Source organism: Myotis lucifugus, unplaced genomic scaffold (assembly GCF_000147115.1).
Source record: "Myotis lucifugus unplaced genomic scaffold, Myoluc2.0 scaffold_292, whole genome shotgun sequence".
Lineage (NCBI taxonomy): Eukaryota > Metazoa > Chordata > Mammalia > Chiroptera > Vespertilionidae > Myotis > Myotis lucifugus.
The window spans coordinates 715,025-740,000 of NW_005871340.1; the positions used below are offsets into that span (position 1 = coordinate 715,025).

The following is a 24,976-nucleotide window of genomic DNA, read 5'->3' on the forward strand; positions in this document are numbered from 1 at the left end:
GCTTAATTAGCCCTACCATCAGAAAAGGTGACTGAAGAACAAAAATTTGCTACAGCAGGTGGGCAGGTGGCAGCGTAATATGACTAGAGCTACTACGTCAGCCACGGCACGCGGAAGGTCGGGCGGGGCTCGGGTCACTCCGCTCGCTCCTCTCAGGCTTCCTCTGTTCCCTCGTTACGCTCGCGACCGCCGCCGCCCTCTCAGCCGCCGCCGCCGCCGCCGCCTGGTTCTCCGGCCTCCGCCAGCAGCCTCAGCAGCAGGAGCAGCGGCAGCAGCGGCGACGACGACCGGAAGCGGGTGAAGGCGGGAGCCAGAGGGAGTTCGGGGAAGCGATCCTTCCGGAAGTGACGTTTGACGTGGGCGGGACCTCGGCGACAAGGGGGCGGGGGCGGGGACACTTGGCCGCCGCCCCGGCCGGAGGTGAGCGGGATGGGACCTGCGCGAAGTGTTTGTGAGTCCCGCGAAGGTAGGCACGGAAAACTTTACTGGTTTCTTTGTTTATTTTAATTGTCGGTTAGCACTACTTTACTTGAGCTGACTTCTGATTCCTAACCATCTAAACAAAAGTGTAGTTTTACTTTTTTAATTGCTCAATAATAAATGTAGGCAGGCAATGTATGCATGATATATTAAAGCACAAATCAGAGCAGAAAGGTTTATGGTATCACGGTCTCCCAGTTTACAAATTCCCCTTTCCAGGTGGAACCACTGGTACCAGTTTATTGTGTGTCCTTCTAGACTACAGACAGTCTCTGTATACACACATAATGCAACAAATAAACATGAAAAAAGAGATTAATAACCACCCATGTTACAAGGATGACTATTGAGTTAGAGGTTAAGAAACGGAAGCACAGAGGCCCGGCCGTGTAGCTCCGTTGGTTAGAGCATTTTCTCCATACTCCAAGGTTGTGGGGTTTTTTTGTTGTTGTTGTTTTGTTTTAAATATATATTTTATTGACTTTTTACAGAGAGGAAGGGAGAGAGACAGAGAGCTAGAAACATCGATCAGCTGCCTCCTGCACACCCCCTACTGGGGATGTGCCCGCAACCCAGGTACATGCCCCCGACCGGAATCGAACCCGGGACCCCCCAGTCCGCAGGCCTATGCTCTATCCACTGAGCCAAACCGGCCTTGGCCAAGGTTGTGGGTTTTATCTCCCATCCCGGCCCATTCAAGAACCAACCAATGAATGCATACGTAAGTGGAACAATAAATCAATGTTTCTCTCTCTCCCTCTCTCTCTATAAAATCGATTAAAAAAACAGGCCGGCTTAGTGGTTGAGCATCAACCTAAGAACCAGAAGCTCACAGATTGGATTCCTGGTTAGGGCATATGCCCAGGTTGTGGGCTCGATCCCTAGTGTGGGGCATGCAGTAGATAGCCAATCTATGATTGTCTCTCATCATTGATGTTTCTATCTCTCTCTCCCTCTTACCTCCTCTCTGAAATCAATATATATATATATATATATATATATATAGAGAGAGAGAGAGAGAGAGAGAGAGAGAGAGAGATACAAAACACTGAAGCACAAGGTGCCTGAAAAATCTAGATCTGGAACCCTATTCTTTCCTCCAAGCAAAAATACTGTTTGATCTCAAAATTTGCATTCTTAAATATTATTAAGGATCCCAAAGACCTTTTGTTTGTGTAGATTATATCTATTGATAATTCCTGTATTAAAATTAGAACTGAGAATTTAAAAGTGTTCATAAAATGTCATTACATGTTAACATATTTTTATTTTTAAATTTATATTTCCCCCCAAAATTAGTGAAAAAAAGTGGCATTGTTTTACATTTTTGCAAACATTTTAATGTCTGCTTAGTAGACAACAGCTGGATTCTCACATCTATCTCTGCATTCAATTTGTTGTGATGTTTTGATTCAAGTAAATGAAGAATACCCAGATTCATACAGGTATGCAATTGAAAAAAGGTACCCTCACAGGTTCCTAGACCAGGTCTCAGCCCCTGCCCCCCAGAACACACTTTGAAAACCGATGTTCTAGGCAGCATTGCCTCTGCCCCCAATGTGCCCAAGATGGAATTAAAATGATAATCTTGGGTACCGTCAACATAGTTATTTCCCCATTTTGTGAATGAGGAAAGTGAGGCTGAAATATAAGTGTTTAGCCCAAGTGAAACTGCTACTACTTCACTACTGAGAGAGCCAAGCCAGCCATGTGATTGGACTATTGGAACTTTCAGTCCCACACCCCTGATCACAGGAGGACAAGGGACTGGCGATTGAGATCCGTCACCAATGGCCAATGATTTAATCAATCTTGCCTTTGTCATGAAGCCTGCACTAAAACCAAAAAGGACTGCGGCAGGAGGAGTTTGGAGAGCTTCCTGGTTGAGGAACACTTGGAGATTTGGAGAGAGTGCCACACAAAGAGTGTGTGAAAGCTCTGCACCCTTACCCAGTATCTTCCCCCAAGCATCTCTTCCATCTGGCCATTCCTGAGTTGTATCTTTTTATAATAAACCGGTAATCTAGTAAGTAGAATGTTTTCTAAGTTCTGTGAGTTGCTCTAGCAAATTAATCAAACCCAAGGAGGGAGTAGTTGGAATCTTCAATCTATAGCACAGGTGACAACTTGGGCTTGCGATTGGAATCTGAAGTGGGGGGAGGGAGGCCTGTCTTGTAGGACTGAGTCTATAACCTATGGGATCTGACACTATCTCCAAGTAGTCAGTGTCAAAATTGAGTTGAATTGTAGGACACCCAGCTGGTGTTGGAGACTTGCTTAGTGGTGAGGAAAAAACCCACACGTTGAAATTGGGAGAAGAATCTTATCTCTGAATGTTTTGGGGGACTGGGAAGCTGCCGATGTAATTGTAACAGACACAGTACCCCTAGATCCATAACTGATGTGCTGCTAGGATTGAACCTGTAAATTATACCATATTTGGGCAGCCCTTTCTTGGAACTTTTAATATTTATTAGTATAACTTGATTTTTTTTTTTTTAATGGGAGTGCCTGAGTGTCTTTAAACCAGGTGTGCTCTTCCTGTAGTCTGTTATTCCACTAGTTAGCCACCCTGGCTTCCCAAAACTCATTCCTTCTAACTCCACTGCAGTCACCTTATGCCCTCTTCCTCTGGTTCTGTCTTTCCCAGGGGCAGAAGAAGATTGTTTGCTCCCCACCCTCCATAATGGGGCCACCCACACTAGATCTCTATCATCATAAAGATAATAGCCCCTTACTTTTGGATAACACTTTTCCACTTTACAAAGCATTTCTAGACCATTATCTCACTTAAACCGAGCCACAGCCTATAATGGAGGCAAGCTGCTTATTACTCTTATCTACATTCTACAGATTGAGAAACTGAGACTCAAAGAGGTTATGACTTCTCTGAGGTCATACAGCCAGGACCCATGGAGCTGTGATGGTCAGTCAATGAAGTGCACTGGCCATCCTATGCACTTTCTCCTGGACCTGCTGGCCTCCTGCATTATAAAGAGGGGAACTCTTTATCATCACCTGTGCTGAACTCATTGGGAGGTGAACAGCATCCATTTCCTGAGCTTCTGGAACATAAGAGACAGACTATGTTCAAAAGGTGATGATAATTGTAGATAACATCTAGGCATCTAGGCTGAGTCAGGTGCTGTACTAGGCCTTCTAGAGATCTTATCTCTAGTACTCCTAACCGCCACAAAAGGGTAGATGTTATTATGCCTATTTACAGATAAGGAAATAGCTTCAGAAAAGCGAGCTTGCCAAAGGTCACATGCTGTATCTCTAGAAATTCTCTGGCCTCTCACTGTGGTTGGGAACAGTCCGCTGTGCCCAGGCTATGACAGCAGACATGCCTTGGTTCACATGCTAGCTCTCCCACCTGCCTGCTGTATGACCATGTTCTCGCATCTGAAACATAAAGAGGAGGAACCTCTCATTCACAGAGTGCTCTCCTGAGATCTAAATGTCAGGCTCAGCCAAGGTCTGGCTGATGGGAATGGTGGTTAGGCACCAATGAGATCCAAGAAGGTGCCAGGAGCCAAGAGGCTGGGAGAAGCGGGGCAGGTAGGAAAGCAGCATGAATGGCAGAGGGGACCATGCTTCAGTCTCAGTATTTCCTCATTTGGAAGTCTTGTCAGGTGACTTGTCAAACGCCCATAGCTGTAGATTTCAGAAAATGAGGTATTATTTCTTCAAAGTTACTTAGGCATAATACACTGAGCGGCCAGATTTTTATGACCGGCCAGATTATTATGACCACCCCATCAGTACAATGAAGTGAATTAGTTATGCAAATAATAATAATAATAAAACCTTGAGAGTATTTTCTTAGGAAGTTTTCAATATTCAGTATTTTTGGAAGTGTCAATGAAGTACTGATGGGGTGGTCATAATAATCTGGCCGGTCATAATAATCTGGCCACTCAGTGTAAAGTCTTCCTTTAAAGCCTGATTATTATTTGCCTGTTTACTACAATTCAACACTTAGTTTCTCTCTCTCTCTCTCTCTCTCTCTCTCTCTCTCTCCATCCCAACATTTAGTAGAAGATTCTTCATGGCTGCAACCCTCCCTCTATTACCCGTGGCCTGCAAGGTGAAAGTGGACAGTATGCTTAAGGCCGTACGAAATCTGGTGGCATGTGCCTGTTTTTATAGTTTGAGCTCCAACCAGAAAGAGCACTGTCATCCAAACAATGAATGGTGCCAGCAACAGCCCTGAGGCAAGGTACAGGTATACAGAGCTTGGGAGCCAAGAGTGGGAACTCACCAAGTTGAGACAGAGATGCTCTGTTCCCAGGAGCTTCTGCTCTCTCTTGGGTGGAGCTGTCAGTGGAAATTCTTTATGATGACTGAGTGGGCCCATGGGGTTCAGAGTAGAAAACTCTGATTGCCTTTGATCTGATTCTCCATGTAGGCTCTGGACTTGCTACCTGGCTTTCATCTCTCCATCAACTAATTCATTCAAAAATACTTACTCAGCTCCTGGTATGACCCTGGCTCTAGATTAAGGCGAGAACAAGGGCAGACCTTGTGAAGCTTCCACCTGGCCATGGGGTTCACCTGCCTTGGTGAAAGCCCCTTGCATCCAGTTCTTTGGCTGGATTTGCATGGGGTTATTCGTTCATCCACACTGAACAGGCCCATAAGCCCTGGGGTAGCAATGGCTGGCTGTGTGTATTGGATTGTGTCACCACCCTCTCTTCCATGGCTTCCCATTACTCTTGGAATCTTGAATAAGTCCCTCCCTGGTCTGGCCTCATCTCCTGCCTTTCTTCCTCTCACTTTTGGTGTTCCTGTTTCTCAAATGGACCATGTTCCCTCCCATTCCAGGGCCTTTGCACTTGCTAGTCCCTTTGCTTGGTTCTCTGTGGTGACCAGACATTAAGGTGACCCCATGATCTTCACTTCCTTGAGTGGGGGTGGGACCTGTGACTTGCTTCTAAAAGAATATGGCAGAGGTGACAGAATGTCACTCCTGTGATTACATTAAGTTATGTAAGACTCCATCTTGCTAACAGACTCACTCTAGTCTTCCCTCCGTTGTTGGCTTTGAAAAAGCACGCTGCTATGAGTCCTACAGTCACAAGGCAGTGAATTCTGTCAGCAACCTGGGTGAGCCTGGCAGTGGCCCCTCCCGCAGTTCCACAGTCAGGCCTCCATGGGAAAATGCAACCTGATTACAGCCTTGCATAGCACCCAGCTTGCCTGTGCGTGGACTCATGACCCACAGAAACTGTAGATGATAAATGTATTGTTTTTAGGCACTAAGTTTGTGGTTAAAAAACAAAGCTGTCAATTTGTTACTATTTTCTGTATGCAGCATAGAAAACTACTGTATTTCCTAATATCTACCCAGTCGACTCTTACTCATCCCCCGTCATTCCCATCCAACTCCGACGGACTTTCTCAGGGCAGCCTTCCCTACCTCTCTGCCAAGGCTGCTCCTCCTTGTTGGAGGTGCTCATGCCATTGTGTATCACTTCCACACAACCTGTACCATCATAGTTATGATTATTTAATTAATATTGCCTCTCCACTAGACTGTAAGTGCCATTAGAGCAGCTATTGTGTCCTCTGCTTCTCTCCAGGGGCTGGCACAGTACCTGTTGAGTAAATAAATGATTGGCAGGACATTCAGCGTCAGGAGGGGTGCAGGAAGAGACGGGCTAGATTGTTATTCCAATAACAATGACTGGGGGGAGAGTGCATATTATATTCCTAAAAACTCACTTTTATTGTGACATATCTGAACAACTGAAGCTAAAAGTGTATTTGGGGGTGTCTGTGATGGAAATAATATGTGTCCATACAGTTGTCACACTGGGCCACCCCAGGAGTTGGCATGAGTGTGTTTCTCTTGGAAACTCCAGGCTCCTTCCCCCTTCCAGAAGAACTTTCTGTATTTTGACCACCAGGCAACTCTCTTAACAATATTCTTCCCATGAGTTTCCACCTTCCTCGTCAGAGGAGGGAAGTGCAGGGGGAGAAGGGAAGGGTGTGGTTAGGTGGAGGGAGCTCCAGCTTGGCAGTTTCAATAAGGCCCACAAAATGCCAAATCACTGCCCCCGTAAAAGACAGAAAGGTGAGTACATGGGTGCTACGTACTGAATCATATCCCCCCCAACTCATATGTTGAAAACCTAACCCTCAATGCAATTGTATGTGAAGATGGGGCTGTTAAGTATATAATTAAGGTTAAAAGAAGTTATAAGGGTGGGGCCCTAATCCAATAGGGCTGTTGCCTCTATAAGAAGAGGAAGAGATACCAGAGCGCTCTCTTCAGCATGTGAGGACACAGTGAGAAGGTGGCCATCTGCAAGCCAGGAAGAGAGACCTCACCAGAAACCCAATCACCTAGCACCTTCATCTGGAACTTCCCAGCCTCCAGAACTGTGAGAAATAAGTTTCAGTTGTTGAAGCCTCCACTCTATGGTTTTTTGTTATGGCCATCTGAGCAGATTAAGACATGGGGTGATCAGAAAGCTCCATTGTATGTTGAGGGGCTACAGAGTTTAAGCCTGTGCTCTCTTGTATCCAACTGTGTTCCCTAACTTTTTGGCATCAGAGTTGAAACATACTCAAGTCTCTACAACAAACATGTCAAACTCGTGGCTGGCGGGCCACATGACAAATGAGGCATGTGGCCCTCCGGCCGTGAGTTTGACATGCTTGCCCTACATCTTTATAAGCATCCCTCCCTAGGTCCTAAGGCCCTTCTAAGGTCGGGCCATGTTTAACTCCTTTGTTCCAGCCACACTTCCTGAAGGAGTTGTCTGTACTTGCTGATCACTCTTTACCATTCATTTACTGTTCAGTCACTTCACTTTGGCCTCCATTGCACAGAAGCTGCTTTGATGTCCCATCCAGTGGACACTTTTTGGTCCTCATCTGACTGTTCTCTTTTTCTCTACCCTTTCTTCTCCTTCGCATTTATCTCTTCTGTGTTTCTTCGTCCCTTCCTGCCCTCTCGCTTGCTCGCTCAGATAAAGCAAGCTGCATGCTGAAGGAAGCTCTGTGGAAAGACCACATAGCAAAGACCTGAGGGAGGCCTCTTGCCGACAGCTTGTGAGGACTCGAGGTATTAGTCCAACAGCTCAGAGAACTCCCTCCTGCTAGCAACCGTGTGAACTCAGGAGTGAACTAGGAAGAGGATTCCACGCCTTGAGAGACTGTAGGAGAGTCCGAGCCAGGGGACCCGCTAAGCCACACCCAGATCCCTAACCCATGCAAACATGGCACAATAAATGTTTTTAGCCACTAAGTTTTGGGTAATTTCTTATGCAGCCATAATAACTAATACAGTCACTCAATTGATTTCTCAACCTGCTAACAGGTAATGACTTGTAAATTGAATAACGCTGATTTAGGTTTAGATGCAATACTGTGCTGGGCATCAAAGGGAGAGTCAAGGATGAATAAGATCTGCTTATTGTCTTCAAAGAGCGTTTAGTGCCTTTTGAGGATCTAAAAGTTTAATAGGCTGCATGTATTTCTAGGACAGGGTGTTCCACTTGTCCAACGACAGTAGAAGGAAATGAGAGGTTCCCTCAGGCTGAGATACACAATGTGGTGAGCACTGAGATATGTTGACTGCGGAGTCCTTAAGGGGAAAGCAGGCTTCACAGGAGGACCCGAAGGGGTTTCCACATCCACAAAGGCTTGGAAGAGAGAGGATGAGCCGATGAACAAGAACTCTGCTCAGGGGAAAAATCAAAGAGGCCACAATTGTATCTTATTTCCACTGTGGTTAGAGCCTGAGAATTAGAATTACTCAGTAGTGGGGGAGGAGTGTGTAGGATGACAAGGGCTGTTATGAGGATTAAATGAGTAAATATGTGTAAAATGCTCACAGCAGTGCCTAATGCAGACTAAGTGACCATGTGCTGTTATTGTCCTCTAGTCCAGGCCCCGGCCATGTTCACGAACAACTTTCAAATCACCAAACCCAATAGTCCCCCCAGTTCTGCCAACAACAGCCCTTGATATTGATTCTAGTTCATTGTTAGACGGGAAGTGGTCCCATCAGGGCTCTCAGTCATCTAAGTTGAGCTGTTCTCTCTGCCCACAGGATAGTGTCCTTTCCACAAGTGCCCTGAGGATTTATTTTTCTCAGCAAGGGGTAGATCCTCCGGGAAACAGCCAAACAAGTTTGTCATTGCACAAGAGGTTTCCTGGTTTGCAAGGCTTTCCAGGCATCAGCGGGCTGTGTGCAAGCCCTGGCAAACATCTGAGCCTCTTTCTGTTCATAGGTGAAGGGTATGTGGCTTCCAGTTCAGGTGACCAGGTTTGGACCAGGGCCTTAAAGGGCCCAGACCTCCAAAGATGCTCTGGATTTGTTCATAGGAACCCGTTTGGGCCAGCTGAGAAGCCTTAGTGTGACTTCTCCTTGCACAGCTCTATCTTTCTGAGCCCTTCCTTTGTTATTCTGAAACTGAAGGTGGCAGTGGGTATTTTGTAAGAGATAAAATTTTGCCAATTGATCCTGTTCCGTGAAATCTGTGAACATCAATGGTTGAAAACCTTAGAACTGTCGGTAAATATTTACTGAGCACCCACTAGGTATTGTGGGATTATTTATTGAGCACTGAGACACATTGCAAAACCAGCTGCAATTCTCTAGCCATCCCTGTATCCATGTTCCTTGCAATGTGACTTTGCTGCTCTTGCCATCAGAACATGGAGTCTGTTTCCCCACCTTTTTACCTGGGTTGAACTTGTGACTTGGTTTAGCCCAATGGTTCTCAGTGTGGGACACATGCTCCACATGGGGGACAATTTGATTTTTAAGGGGGGCAATTCGAGAATGAGTTAACAGTGAATTTTTTTGCATTTCTTATGGTTCTAGGGCAGTGGTCGGCAAACTCATTAGTCAATAGAGCCAAATATCAACAGTACAATGATTGAAATTTCTTTTGAGAGCCAAATTTTTTAAACTTAAACTATATAGGTAGGTACATTGTTATTAACTTAATTAGGGTACTCCTAAGACTTAGGAAGAGCCACACTCAAGGGGCCAAAGAGCTGCACGTGGCTCGCGAGCCGCAGTTTGCCAACCACGGTTCTAGGGGCTTCATATACAGTATATAAATATATATATTGTGACATGCATTTCAGTTCTCTATTATATGTTTTGAAAGTTTACTTGCTGGTTTTTCATATCACTTCATATTATTATTTTTTAAATAATTTCTTAGTGATTTCTTCCTCAGTACTTCAACTGTCCTTTCGTTCTTTTATTTTTCTCTTTCATGGATGCCATCTTCTTTGGAAGCTTGTTTAGACTAAGTTAATGGCCTTTTAGGCTTCCTCCACGTGAATAGTTCACTTTTTGAATAATAAGAATTATATGTCACGTGGGGACGGGGGCATCAGGATTTGAGAGATCTTAGATGGGGCATGGCCAAAAAAAGGTTGGGAACCGCTGGTTTAGCCAATACAATTATGGCAGTGGTGTAGTGCCAGTTTTTAGCCTAGACCTTGAGAGACCTGGCCTGATTCCGCTCTTGCTCTTAGAACCCCAAAGCTCCATGTGAGCCAGTCTGGGCTAGCCTGCTGGTGAAGGAGAGACCTGTGGCCCAGTTACCTCCGTCAGCAGCTAGCCACTCCCAGAAGCAGAGGCCTCTGGCTGCCTAGCCACTGACCCTCGGTGCATGTGGGAGTCCAGCTGAGGCCAGAACAACTGCCCAGCTGAACCCAAACTAAAATGCTGGCCCTTAAAATCATGAACTAAGTAGTTATTGTTTTGAGCCACTTCTAAGTTTGGTGTGTTTTATTATGCAGGAGAAAAAGTGCTGACTGATGCAAGCACTTACCGTGTGCCAGACTCTTGTCTATTTGAAATCAGGCAGAGCCGGTTCAGAGATGGCATGATACCTGGCATGATGCAGCAAGTGCTCTGTAGAAGCAAACAACCAGCAATAGAAGTGGCATTTGAACTGGAGAGACGTCCTGTCCACGTGGAGTTGGAGGGGCCATAGATATAGGGATGATGAGGTTGGGGAAAGGCTTCCATAGTCTTCCCGGGAAGGAGTCAGCAAACTTGGCTGCTCAGGCATCCTCGTGAGTGGTAACCCCTTGAGGACAGGGTCTGTGTCTGATTCATCTTGAGATACCCCCAGACACAGGGCCTTGACTGCACTAGGCATTCCGTTTTGAAAGGCTTTCTTTGGAGAGTTTTCTAATTCCCTTCCCTTTATTCCTACTCACCCAATTGTATTCGTTTTCTAGGGTTGTTGTAGTAAATGGCCACAAGCTGGCTGGCTTAAAACAAGAGAAATGTATTCCCTCACGGTTCTGGAGGCTAGCAGGTGAAATCCAGGTGTTGGCAGAGTTGATTCCTTTTTAGACACTCTGAGGCAGAACCTGTTCCTTGCCTCTTCCTAGTTACTAGTTACTAGGACCTAGTTATTAGGACCTAGTATGTGGTCTTTGTTCACAATCCTTGGGGTTCCTTGGTTTGTAGAGAAGCATCACTCCAGTCTCTGCCTCCATTGTCATATAACGTATCTATGTCTGTCTGTGTGTCTCTTTTCTTCTCATAAGAGCACTAGTCACAACCTACACCAGCATGACCTTATCTTATTATATCTGCAACTAGAGGCCCGGTGCACGACATTCATGAACTATTGGGCCTAAGCTGGCAGGTGGACATCCCTCTTGCAGTCTGAAGCTCTTGCAGTCTGGGACCCCTCACTCCTTACCTCCTACCTGCAGTGGAGGCGCCAGCCGTGAGCCCAGCTTCTGGCTGAGCGGCACTCCCCCTGTGGGAGCACACTGACCACCAGGGGGCAGCTCCTGCATTGAGCGTCTGCCCCCTGGTGGTCAGTGCACGTCATAGTGACCGGTCATTTCGCTGTTCGGTCGATTTGCATATTAGGGTTTTATTACATAGGATGACCCTGTGTCTAAATAAGGTCACATTCTGATGTACTGGGAGTTAAGATTTCAACCTATCTTTTTTGGGGAGGCACAATTTAACCCATAACATTCATCAAGACCCAGGGGAATGTGTGTTCCTTATTTGACTGACACAGTCCCCGGAGACAGAATTAAATGTTCTTTCTTCAGGATTCCCACACATTTAATACATGTTTCTGTTTATTAAAGCATTTGAGTCGTTGATCATCCTCACTAGCTGAGTTAGGGGCCGCATTTCTTTCATGTTCCCCAGAGAGCCTGGAGGAGGGAGAGTGAGTCCTCCTTAAATGAAGACCTGTGAAGCAGCTGTCCTGCCCCGAGCTGTCATGCTGGGCAGCGCAACCTCAACATCTCGTGTATTAATCCTCACAGTGACCCTGTGAAGTGGGTATTTGTATATTTTAATTCTCATTTTATAGAGGAGAACGAGAGAGGTGGAGTACCTTGGCGTAGCTAGAATTACTCTCTCTAAAAACCTGAACGGGCGCCGGAAGGCCTCACGTGAAAAGTTTCCTATGTCCCCTCTTCACGTTTCTCAAAGTACCTGGACCTGGCTCATTCCGCTCCATTCCCTGGAGAAACAAACCTGGAGCCTCAGTCCTAGTCCCTGCCTACACCCCGCCCTCCCCCGCGTCTTCCCCGCAGAAGCCGCGCACAAAGCGGACCCAGCCGCGAGAGCGCGCGGGCTACCCTTGCGCGCGCCGCTCCTGGGCGCGGCGTGAGGACCCGCGCGCTGCCGGGTTGCGCGCGGCCCGGACCGTTGCCTGCTCCCGCCCGGAGCTGACCCGGCGCAGCGATTGGCCGGGCGGCCGAGCGCTCCGAGCCCAGGTCCCCACGCCCCGCCCCGCCGGCTCCCGCCTGCCGCTGCTGCGTGGGGCGCCGCCGGCGGCCGAGGGAGCGTGGCCGCGCTGCGCAGGGCGCTAGGAGGCATTGTCGCCGTAAGTGGAGCAGACAGCGGCCCGGACCCGGGCCCCACGCTTCGTGCCCCGCGCAGTAAACGTAGTCTGAGGCTAAGCTCTGGAGGGGCTGGGGGAGAGAGGGAGAGAAGTGTCCCCGTTTCTGCAGCGTCCCCTCCCCTCCCCCAGGTCACTCGAGGCAAAGAGCAGCGGTGCGCCCGCCGCGGCTTCTGCAATGCCGGGGGCCCGGCGCCACGCCGGCCCGGGATCGCAGGCTGCGGCTGGCCTGGGGCTGGCTCGGGAGAGAGGGCGCAGCGGTGCCCGGGCAGGGGGAGCTCGGGGAAGCGGCCCCGGGCGGGCCTCCATTCCCCGCGGGAGGCGGCCCTGCTGGGAGAAGCTGTCGTGTACTTCGTCCCTGAAGTGACAGCTTCGGGGTTTGCTTCCGCTCTGGGAGCTGCAGACGGGCAGCGCAGAGAGCGCCTCTGGGCCCCCGGGAGGCGCGGGAGTCCCCAGCCCTCTGCGGTCGCCACGTTTTTTCCTCTGCCGGCTTTATTCTCCCTAGTCCCCGCCTGCCGGGAGAGCTGAGGGCCGGCCACGAGGAGCCATTGGCTGCGGGCGCCGGGGGGTGGGGTAGACGGGCGAGGCGGGCCCCCTTCGCCAGACGCGGGGACCCTGGGAGGCACCGCCCGAGGATGCTTAGATGCCTATAGGGAAGGAAGTACGCGCGGACCCTGCGAACCCCGTGGCTCAAAAACAAGGCGCCAGCCGGGCCTGCTCACGCCCCAGCGGGCTCCTTTCCCTTGGGTGCAAAACTGGGTCAACTCTGTCCTGGCCTCGAGTGGGCCTTCTAGGATGCTTGGGTCCGATCCAGCCCGCCGGCTCTCCCCTCCGCATCGGCTCCCCCATTGGCGTGGTCCAGGAGGCCCGCTGGAGCCAGCGGTGGGGGAGCTTGCACACGTGGTGCAGGAGGCTCGGGTTGCCCTTCCGAGCGGCGCCAGGCTCTAAAGTTCCCTGGTGACCACACCAGTAACTAAATATAGGAGCAGCTGGTGTGGACGGGGTGTCGCAGCAGCTCTTTGCTCAGATCTTGGGGCTCCAGATAAGGTAGCGTTCTCACTGGTGGGGGCGGGAGCTGTGGCAGGGGGCTGCTGTCAGGTCGAGCAAAAATCAGCCCTCTCCCAGCTTCCTATCCAGGTGAAATGCGGTTATAGGCACAGGAGGGCTGTGTTGCCAGTTCTCATAGAGCAGGGCACCTATTTTTTCTGGCATTCAGTTCTTATATCCTAACGCACTGTACCTGTTTAATACCTATTGGTAAGGCCTTGTGTGAGGAGTGCTTAACAGTTTAAAACAAAAGAGGAGGAGCAGCTTTATTTGTTCCGCCCCAAACCTCCTTTCTCTCTGAGCTCCTGTTACATGCTAAATAAATAATAATATTATTATTTTTTTGGTGTTAGGTTTGGGGCTGAAAGGAGTAGTCAAGGAAGTTGGAAGTTGGACAACCTTGTAGGAGCCCTTTAGGGGACACACTCTAGACTCCTGTCATCCCAAGTTTATTCTACCCCTGTACTCCATCTTGGGTCTTATACTCATGTGGCCCTGCCACCCTCCCATCTCACAGCCCTGCCTATGCCAAAGAGGGACAGGCCTTTGTCATCTGACCTGGGAGAGAGAGATTGTCAGCTGAACTTTATGAAGGAATTCTCCCTTGGAGGGTGGGGTAGTTTTAGGTGAAGGGAGGGTGCTTTCCTAGCCAGTTAGCAAGGTTGATGATTTGAGGCAACAGGAACCTCTTGGGGGGCTAGGGCACATCTGCTGTACCCAGAGCATCCTCCGGAATTTAAGGGGCCCCTCCTCCTATGACTTGCTCTGACTCACTGACTTACAGGTTGCTCCTGTTCCTGCTTCGAGGTCCATTCTCTGACCCATACTAAAGGATCTGAGACATCTGTTTTCAGTATGTCTGAGCCTGCCAGCAGGGGTGAGGTTTTTAATCTGACTGGTTTTCATCAAGGGATTATTCTATGGCCTAAGGTACCACCGCCCTCTCCTACCTGGTCGCAGCTATAAGAATTGCAGGCATATTGTCAAAGTAATCAGCCTAGAGCAGCCGGCACCAACCAGTGGTCCATGAGGTCTGAAAGGTTGGCGAACGCTGGCCTAGAGGATCCCAGTAAGGTTAGCACAGACCCTGGGCAGATTGGAGATTTCCTTCTCTTTCCCCTCTGCTGAGAAGCCAGGATTGCCTCTGATGTTTCTTAGAAAGCTCTTCCTCCTCAGAATCACAATTTCAGAGCTATTTCCTGCATTTCCCTCTTCATTTTACATCCCAATACCTAAGTACGTGCTTCCGCACATGTTTGTGATTATTGATGATAAATATTAGAGATGGGGGAGGTAGGGAGCATGGCATTGGAAGAAGAACTTGGATCAAGGAGTTAAAAGCCCCAGGATTTTTTTTTAACCAATTGCGGGAAACTACGGCTCACAAGCCACATGCAGCTCTTTGGCCCCCTTGGGTGTGGCTCTTCCACAAAATACCACTTGCGGGGCGAGCACGTACAGTGCGATTGAAACTTCGTGGCCCATGCGCAAAAGTCCGGTATTTTTGTGGAAGAGCCACACTCAAGGGGCCAAAGAGCCGCATGTGGCTTGCGAGCCGCAGTTTGCCGACCACTGACCTATCTGATTCACCAACCTTTTTGGGTCCTCCAGTGTGACTCAGGGTTAGGGGGATGGCCTTAAAGGTAGCCTGGCGAAGGTGTCGGGTCTAGTTTGCAATAGACATCACTGTTCCCTACTGTCCTACCAGGCTCACCTGGTGCAAGGTACCCATCTGGCACTGTTAGGCATTTGAATGTATGACCCTTCTCAATTAGACGGTGTCTTAGATTTATTATAAGAGTCAGTTGTATTTAAATTCAAATGATAGCTGTTGATCATCATCATCACCATTGGGGGATACTAGATGGCCATCTGTTTTTAGTATGTGGTGTAAAGTGCAGGCAGAAGCACAGTATAGATTTGCTTCTTGCCCTAAGCTGCCTGATAAACAACCCAACTGGCTTGTGCTAGGGCAAGTGCTTCTGAAATTCAGAAGGAGAGAACACTGAGGGCTGGGGCAATCAGGGAACACTTCCTGGAGGTGGAGAGATGAAAATTCTACTCATTCCTTAAAGATGAGTTCCACTGAGTTGTTTGTTCAAAGTCACATGGGTATGCAACTGGGATTAGATGCTCACATCATGTCTGCATGTCTTATCCTCTCAATTAGCATTTATTGGGTAACTATGTGTCCTGGGCTCTGGGCTAGAAAGATACACACACACACACACACTCTAATAAAAGCCTTGGGGGCAGTTGGGGGCAATCAGGCCATCAGGGGAGCAGTTAGGGGGTGATCAGGCTGGCAGGCAGGTGAGTGGTTAAGGAGCCAGTGGTCCCGGATTGTGAGAGGGATGTCCGACTGCCTGTTTAGGCCCAATCCCACAGGGGTCACAGATTGGAGAGGGTACAGACTGGGCTGAGGGACACCCCCCCCCCCCGCATGAATTTCGTGCACTGGGCCACTAGTGTGTGTGTGTGTGTGTGTGTGTGTGTGTATATATACATGTAGTTGTTGTTGTTCAATCTTTGTATTAACCCAGTGAGGTTATTACTAGATTTCTTCAGATGAAGAAACAGCTCAGAGTAGTTTAAGACACTTCCCCAAGACTTCTCAACTAATAAATAACAGTTAGGCATTAGGGCTGTCTTCAAAAAGCCTTTTCCCACTGCACCATGTGTTTCATCCCTTCAGTGTCGGCCTCCTTGGTGAGATGCGTGTACGTACTGAACTCACCACTAACTCTCCCCTAAGCACATGGGTGGGCTTGGCCAACCCCCAGTAGGCCCTGGCTGCCCTGCCTGTCCAGCTGAGCGCATAGGGACTTTTTATTGGTTTGTTAGGAGGTCTGAGCTCTTCCCCCGCCCCGCTTTTCTCTCCCCTTTCCATTCTTCTGCCTTTGACCCTCAGATTGAGTATGTTAGAGCTCCTTGAGCTATGGGCAAAGCTGAGCTTGGGCTCTGGGGACACAGGAGGGCATTGCCCTTGGCCTCAGGTTCATTCTAGGTGGGGTGCTGCCGCTGGTGACGTGGGTGACTTGTAAAGCAGTGAGCACTGAATGTGGAGCCGGGCTGAGCTGATTATTGCCACTTAGTCACTTCGGCCTTGGCCAGGTCATTTAGTCCCTCTTTATGCCTCTGTTTCCTTCTCTGTAATTGACAGGGAGTTAGCAACGTTTCTAGTGTTCCTTATGTCTTTAACACCTTGTCATTTTTATTTTAATTTTCATCTTCACCCTTCTTTAAGCCTCTTCTCTCTAGTGATCGAATTTCCTTTCTCTCGTTTCCCTACCCCACCCCCCTTTTCCCTTGGGGTCTTGCAGATAAATTCAACATCAGGCTGATAACCAGGTCTGCAGGCCACATGGGTACTCCATGCTGGTACTTGGAGAGGGAATTCTTAGAGACCCACCCACCTGCAGACTCTGAGTTCTGACTAAGCCGGGCTGTGTTTTATTTGCCTTCTTGTCCCCACGCCCCAGCATACAGGAGGAGTCTGGCACAGGTGGGTGGGGCAAACGGAGCTGGAGGAGTTGCTCTGGAGGGTCTTGGACAGGGCACCAGCTCACAGGCCGTGAGGTGGAGGGACAAGTGTCTCTTCCTTGCAGTTGGCTGTGCCCCGCCTCCTCCTCAAGGCCCCGCCTGTTAAAGTGAGTCACAGGCCAGCGCACACCTGAGTCCTCACTCCCGCCTGGCCACCGGTTCAGGCTCTGGCCCTGTGTCCGGTGTGGTCACACGTGTCGATCCTCCCAGGAAACTGGTAGGACCAGGCTGCCCCCACCCTCTGATGGGCAGATCAGCTGCTTTAAAGGCCAAGCTGGATGTGGCCTGGGCTCTGGGCCCCTCAGGAGGAGGCGAGCGGCCTGGAGCTCTCCCTGCAGTCTTCCAGCAGCCCAGGTCCCTGGCCAGCGGGCAGGGGACTCATGCCCCTGTGTCTTCCCCAGGTGCAGGCCCCCCTGTGAGCAGCAGACCGGCCTGGTGGCTGGCAGCAGGACACCCGAGTCTGCATGCTGAGGAAGATGGGTGAGGCGGTGGCCAGAGTTGCGAGGAAGGTCAACGAGACGGTGGAGAGTGACTCTGACACCCTGGGTGAGTGAGGGCATGGCGTTCCAACCGCAGGGCGCCCTGCAAGTGGTTTGTGAAATGAGTTTGGAAATGAAGTAGAAAGAGAAGAGGAAAGAGGCAATATCAGTGTGTGCCCCTCGTCACGAGGAGCAGTTTCTTGGAACGTTAACAGCAGTTGTGTTTAGTTTGTGCGTATACGGGGTCCCCGCGTACGACTTGCTATGGGTCAGCGTCAGAGAGATTTGAAAAACACCGAGTGAGGGGCTCACCCGCCAGGAGCCTGTCTGCCTGCTCTTGGACTGAGTGTGTGTGCCCTGGGACCAGGTGACCATAGCTGGCACTGCCGAGTCGCCCCATGTCGCAGGCCCGTGCTGGGGCATGAGTGTTGCCTGACTGAATTTTCACAGCCTCCCTGTGACGGGTGATCCCGGCCAGGCATGACTAGCTGTGGTCTCCGGGAGAGGAGGAGACGGGTGAGGAGACGGAGAGTCAAAGGCAGAGGGGGCTTTCTTAGTTCACCCAGCCGGGAGGTCCCCCGTTCACTCCACTGCTTTACTTGAATTGTGTCATATATTTCTTGCTTTGAACTGGTCACAGCATAAATAAATATCCGCTGAATTGACTGTCTTGCCATGTGCAAGGATCGGCAGGGGAGATAGATATAGTACAAGTGTGTGTGTGTGTGTGTGTGTGTGTCTCATTCACTAGAATGTAAGTGGCACCTTAGAGCCATGGGTGTGCTGTGGGAACCCAGAGGACAGGAGCACCGTCCTGCCTTGTGGGTGGCCATGCAGGTGGACAGGTTGGGATTTAAGTTGGGTCTTTGGCACAGAGAGGACTTTCACAGGCAGGTGGGGGTGTGTGTCTGTGTATGTGTGTGCCTGTCTCCCGAAGGAGCATTTCCATGGAGGCTACAGCCTGAGCAAAGAACCAAAGGCTGGAAAGGTAGAGCGTTTATTCAAGCAGCTATTGGTCAGAGTGTGTGTGGAATGTAGCTTCTGGGGCAGGCGTGGTGGCCCAGGAAGTGGAGGGATACTCAGCCTTCAAGATGAGGTTGGTTACCACCTCTTCCAGGAATCCCTCACTCCTACCCTGTCCACCCCTTGCTCCCTCCTCCTCTGTAACACCCATTCAGTGTCCCTAGCGGGTAGTGATCCTGTGGTCTCCCCCCCCTCACCCCCCCCTCCCAAGAGCCAACACAGTGTCAGGCACTTTGTGAGCACGTGGAGGTGTTTGCTGAATTGAACTAAGGTAAGAAGAGCATCCCCTCTAACAGCAAACAAACTTGAAGACTGTCTCTGATTTGGGGGGGTGGGGTTGGAGCCTTCAGCTGGCGAGTAAGGAATTCTGGAACCCGGTGCTAGTCACTAATATGGTTGTACTCACCCCAGTGCTCAAGGCTCTTCATCACGAATGTGGTGGTTGAGAGCCAGGCTCTGGGTCACTCAGGCCTGGATTCGAATCCATACTCTGCCATCTGCCAGCTTGCTACCTTAGCAGTTACTTACCCTCTCTGCACCTTGGTGTCTTCATCTGTAAAATGGGGGTATAATTGTGTCTTCCTCATCAAGGTGATTAGGAGTAATTGTAATGTCTGTAAGGTGCTTGGCATGTAGGTAGCTCCATAAATGGCAACTATTATTTTTCATCCCCAAGGGCTGGAAATAGAGGCCTAAGTAACCCCCCATTGCCTCTGAATGGGGAGCTCAGTGCAAATCGACAAATCTCTGCAGTGAATGACCTACCCCTATTTTAAAGTATCATGAGGGGGAGGGACACACCTGCAGCTCAGTCTCATCCAGATGTGTGAAGGGGGCAAGGTGGAGGGGTAGTAAAGGGGGGAGAGCGGAATTCTGACCTCCTGGGGAGGTGCTGTTTGAGAGAGGATTCCCTTAGGCAGCAGTGAGGAGGCAGGTGCCCTAGGCAGAGGCAGGGCTGCACCATAGCTGGGAGAGGCCACTGCGGAGCTGTCTCTGTGGCATGAGGGATGGCACCCCGCAGGTGGAGAGCCTCGAAGGCCCTGTTGAGTCTAGATTTCAGTGTCTCTGGGCCAGAGATTGCAAACTCAGGTGCCTCTGCAGGCCAGGTGGGGAATTCTGTGAACTGAAGGTTGGGCATCTGCCTTGGGTGAAGTGTGCAGGGTGACCAGGGTAGGGAGGGCTGTGACCAGCTCTTCTGCACTGCCCAGGGCCATGCCCACTGAGGATCCCAAGTGAGGCCCCTGCCAGACCACTGCCTGGGATCGGAACCCTGCCTGTCTGGCACCAGAGCCAGCGCCCTGTCCCCACCATGCTGTTCTGCGGTTGGAGCAGATGGTTGGGGATTACCAGGGTCATGAGCACAGTGAAGCTATAGGCAACTTGGGGAAGGGATTAAACCCTAAGTCATTGCGGTTGGCTGGAGGTTGTGGCCAGAGCTCGAGACTTTCATGTGTGGTGGAGGTGATGGGGTCTTTAAAGTTAGGGCTGGATGATAGGGGCCTTTTTACCTCTTCAGTGCCAAGAGAAGAAGCAAAATATCAGACGAGGCCACGTGGGCACCTGCAGTCCTGACCCTTGGCAAATGAAACTCATCAGGCCATACAGTCTGAGGACTCTGGGGCTTACATAGTCAGCACCTACTGAGTACTTGCTGGGTGCAGGGTGCTGGGGGCCGTGCAGGTATATTTGCAATAGAGTCCTGGGCCTGAGACGAGACTGCCTCGGTGACAGTCAGAGAGCAGCAAGTGACACATGGCTTCATGCCTAGCTATGTCGGACAGACCACAGGTGGTCCTAATTCAGGGTGGGAGATGCTGGGTGTTGAAGTCGTGCAGGATATCGTTCTCATGTAAAATAGTAAACAGTCTGAAACAGCCTAAACAACCAGCACCACAACGTTGCTTAAATAAATTTAGTTACAGCTGTACAATGCCATTTATGTTGCCATTAACCGTGGTGCATAACATTTCGTCGTATGCTTGAATGAAGACTGGCAAATTCCCACGGATAACGTGAATTGGAAAAGGAAAAAGAAGAAAAAAACAAGGATCTCAAACTCTACATAGTAAGATGCCAACGGTGTTAAATGTGTATATGTACATAGAAAAAAAGCGGAAGGGTATAAAACAAGCTGCACATGTATGTAAGACAAAGCTCTGCATTTCGTGACTGTTCTGTGATGAGCATATTACCCTTATAAGTAGAGAATAAGTTTTAAGGAAAGGACTACCTGCCGCTACAGAATGTGGAAGGAAGTAAAACACTTCCTAGCAGAGGAGTGACAGGACTAGCACCTTCTCTAAGCCCCTGGCCCAGGGGTGGAATGGGCTCCCCTCCCTGCCAGGCCTGGTGGGAGGGAGCAGCCACAGGTGTCTCATTGTGGAGGCTGGGCTGGGAAGAGCTCGGTTACAGGCCGCTCTCACCTTACTCACCATGGTTCGCAGCGCCAGTGGGTGTGCCTTCCCAGCCGGGCCTGCTCCTCCCGTAACCTGAGCTTTGGATCCCAGCCCTTGTCGCTGCTTCAGGCCTCTTGATCCCCCGAGAAGTGGGCTTCTTTCCACCTGGCCCCTGGTCTGCCCCTCAGCTCGAATTGAGCTGCTTTCGTCCAGCCCCTCCCCTCTTCTCCACGCCTCATGCTGGGGACTCGGCACCTTCCCTGAGCCTGGCCCTCCTCTCTGTCCACCCCCTGTCTCCCAGAATTAGAGATACCTTTCTCTTTGTAAAGGTCTCATGCCTGTCTGGGCTTCCCTGAGTCCTCGTACCCCCGAGGGGTCTGACTGACCTTACTCTTCCCTCCCTGGCCAGTGGACTGGCAGGCCAGGCCGCTCTGCACCTGACTCATGTCCAGGGGAGAGGCTGCCAGGTCTGCTGTGTGCTTTGGGGATGACTTGAAAAATGATCATTACTTCCCTAGCCAGTTTGGCTCAGTGGATAGAGCGTCAGCCTGCGGACTGAAGGGTCCCAGGTTCGATTCTGGTCAAGGGCACATGCCTGGGTTGCAGGCTTCATCCCCAGTGAGGGGTGTGCAGGAGGCAGCCGATCAATGATTCTCTCTCATCATTGATGTTTCTATCTCTCTCTACCTCTTCCTTCCTCTCTGAAATCAATAAAAAAAAATGATCATTACTGCAGAGCGCGATTTGGAAAAGCCTGGGAGAGTGCAGGCAGGGCGGGCACAGCTGGTTGGGATAGAGGCAGCTGCAGAGATGGGAGGAAGGAAGGACCGCTGTGGGCTGGGAGGAAAGGAGCCAGCACTTCTCTGGGGCCTGCTGCGTGTCAGGTGTTGTGATGAGCTCAGATGTTTGATAGGTCAGTCCAGCTTTTCTACAGTCTTTTGCAGGCCCTGGCCGGGTAGCTCAGTTGGTTAGCGTGTTGTGTTGTCTCAGTACACCAAGGTTGCAGGGGTGGGGGGTGATCCCCCCCAGAGTACATACAGGAAGCAACCAATGAATGCATAAATAAGTGGAACAACAAATCAATCCCTTCCTCTATCTCTAATATCAATAAATTAAAAATAAGTTATAATCTTTTGTACTTTCTGACTCTGAGGATTCATGTCTGTGTTTATTTCTAGAAAATTCTGAGCCATTAGCTCTTGGTATGTTGCTCTCCCATATTTTCTCTCTCTCTCTCTCTCTCTCTCTCTCTCTCTCTCTCTCTCCTCTGTATGCTTTTGGTATGAATTTCCCCAGATCATTGGAGGAACTTTATCAGTTTGGACTCACTCAGTCTTCACAACAACCCTGTGGCTCAGTTAATAACACCCCCATTTTACAGATAGAGAAGCTAAAAGCATGAAACGTTTTTTTCTCTCCTGTTTCTAAGTGTTTTTGTTTTGTAGCATGAGAGTATGTGACTTCTCTTTGATGCGTGGTGTTTTGGTGTAGTATGTAGACATCTAACCCGAGGTCACAGAGATTTCCTTCTAGCAGAGTCATCTGGGTGTCGGCTCATCCTGCAGATCCACGGACCCCACCTTTAAACGTGGAGTCTCAGAGGGTGAGCCTGGTGGTCTCCATGTTGACACAAAACCTATATGATTCTTCCCTGCCTTGAATTTTGAGAAGCACTGGCTTACTGCTGTTTATAATTTGGAACTTCCTTCTCTTGGTGGGGGCACTGGTCAAGGAGGGGTATTGTCTGGGCAGGTATCTGTGTGTGTGTGTGTGTGTGTGTGTGTGCGCACGTATCTGAAAAAGAAATGAATATGAACATGGATGTGATCTGTCCCCAGGGAACTGAGCAGCAGGCTGGAGCTGTGAGAAAAATCAAGTGGGAGACCAAAGCTAGTGAGAGAAGGGGCATGTTGTCTCCTTTCCTGCCCCCGCCCCCCTCGCTTTAGCCAAGTACTTGTCTCCTTTTGTACGTGCCAGCAGAGGGCGCCCTGTCACCAGCCAACCGGGTGACAGGAATTGAGCCGGACTTGACCAGGCTGCAGCTGGGTGAGTGCCTGGTGCTGACAAGGGCTCCAGTCGCTGCCCAGCTCACGTCCTGTACTTACATTCCTGGCTGGCCCCACGGGGACCTGAGTCCGCAGCCCCTTTCTTAAACAAGGAGGCACTTAGTATATATTCATCAAAGTGAAATGATACCTTTCCTTGGGTCAGACACTGTTTTTCAACACACACACGTTGGGCACCTGCTGTGTGTCCCACTGGAGGACCCCCGGGCCCAGGAGTGCCCCGTCTGGAATCGGGGGCACATGCACAGGACACACACACACACACACACACATTCATATTCCCCCCTCCCCCCACCCCCACACCCCGCCTGAGGGAGGAGGGCAGCCAGGAGCCTGGTGCTGGTAGGGGCGAGGGACATACGTTTTTCTGCAGTGTCTCCTGGCCTGGGGAGTTCCAAGGGTCAGCCAGGCACAGTCCAGCTCTGCAGCCACAGAGGACGAAATAGGCTCTCCCAGAGCAGCCCTTAGCCAGGCCCGGCCTGCCCGTCTGTTCACTTCTCAACTGGGGAAGCGGGCTGGGAGTTTGCCAGCAGGGGAGCGGAACGGCGTGCCCACTGCGGAGCCCTGCTGCTCTCCCAACTCCGCTTCCTGCACAAGGCGATGTGAGAGGGGTGACTAGAAGCCTCTGCCTAAAACTCCATCTCTAGATGTGGTCTCTCTGGATCGGGGGTGTCCTCATCTCTAGCAATTCTAGAGTAACCAGTCTACCCCCAGCAGAGCCCCATAACTACAGCTTTAGTGCCAGCTGGGAGGGAAGCCTGGCCTCCCACTGTTTACCCTTTGGGCCTCATCTTTGTGCACTACTTACATTTAATACCTATTGTTTTTTTAAGTAAAAGTACATATTTTTAAAAGTATTCCTTCAAGTGCAAATGCGTGGGCTGGAACCATAAAACAGATTTCCTCTCTATCCCAAGAGCTGCCTTCAGTACTAAGCTATTCTTGTTCTCTCCATGGCCCCCTCTGTACCTGAGGCTTGGGGTCCAGACAGATGCCCACTGAGCCCCATGCTGACCTGGGCACAGAGGCAATGCCAGACCACAGCATGGTGGGAGAGGTTTGCAGAAACCCCCACCCAGCCCTCTCCTCATCTGCCTGAACAGGGGGCTCAGTCCCACCACCTGGACACGGCCCGTTGTGTCCACTTCCCTGGGGCCAGTTCAGAAGCCGCTGGTCTCCACAAACGCCCTGGGTAGGGCTGGCACCAGTCACTCACCTCTGAATTGAGAAGGGCACCCCCGGCCCAGGCCCTGCATTTCTGTACCACGGGCTGCCAGAGCTGTGCCAACCTGGCTCCAGTGAGGCCCCTGGCTCTGAAAGATTCTTTTCCACCCTGGTTATCAGCCTCAATATACCCTTACCTCCCACCCCGACCAGGTCTCACCACCACCCCTATGTTTGCCCTGGCACATCCTGCAGATGCAAGGCCTCCTGATCCCCCCTCAGTACTACCAACCACCTCCACCATCACCATAGCCGCTGCCCATAGCCGCTCTCTCTAAAACCTAAGGGCCTGAAAGCGTCCGTGTCTAGAGGCACCTGGGAGAACGGGCTGCCCACTCGGTACCCTGGTTTGACAGATGAGAAGGCTGAGCCACAGAAATGCAAGGTGACTGCCAAGGTCACCCAGTAAATCCTCCACAGAGCTGAGACTCAAGTCCAGCCCTCCTGACTCCCAGGTCAGGGCTCCTCCCACCACCCCACAGTCCTTCCTGATAGTGGATCCATGGGCGCCCTGGGCATCTGCCACTTGCCAGTTTTCCTTGCCCCCAGTACCCCAAGCGGCCAGCACACAGGCGGCGTTTCCAGGAGCATGCACACGGTGGGCGTAGCCTTAGAGAAGCATGTGCACACAGGTATGGGATGCACTGGGCGTGTCCGTGGAGCGCTGCTGTGACAGCCCTGGATGTCCCCAGCAGTGCTGTGGATTGACACATTGTGGGTGGATAGCTGGTGTCTTGAGGCTTTTCCAGGACTGTTTATAACTGTGGTGGGGGAAGACCTCAAGCTCCAGGTCTCTCTGATAGGGGTCCTGGAATCCCCTTCTAGACCTTTGGAAGCTCCAACAGCCATGA

The 24,976-nt window shown here is 50.5% G+C and overlaps 1 protein-coding gene across 12 annotated transcripts in view; it reads left to right on the top strand.

Annotated features, from left to right (window-relative positions):
• LRRC20 (leucine rich repeat containing 20) overlaps positions 1-24,976 on the top strand; it is a 53,208-nt gene that overhangs the window by 701 nt on the left and 27,531 nt on the right. The window contains exons 1-6 of one of the 12 annotated variants that reach the window (XM_023763589.1): positions 175-466; positions 1,780-1,925; positions 2,310-2,506; positions 3,334-3,577; positions 4,519-4,708; positions 17,339-17,483. In XM_023763589.1, the coding sequence (XP_023619357.1) occupies positions 17,402-17,483 (82 nt within the window). In that variant the 5' untranslated portion in view covers positions 175-466; positions 1,780-1,925; positions 2,310-2,506; ... (1 more) ...; positions 4,519-4,708; positions 17,339-17,401. The other 11 variants (XM_023763588.1, XM_023763590.1, XM_023763591.1 and 8 more) reach the window with 11 other exon arrangements.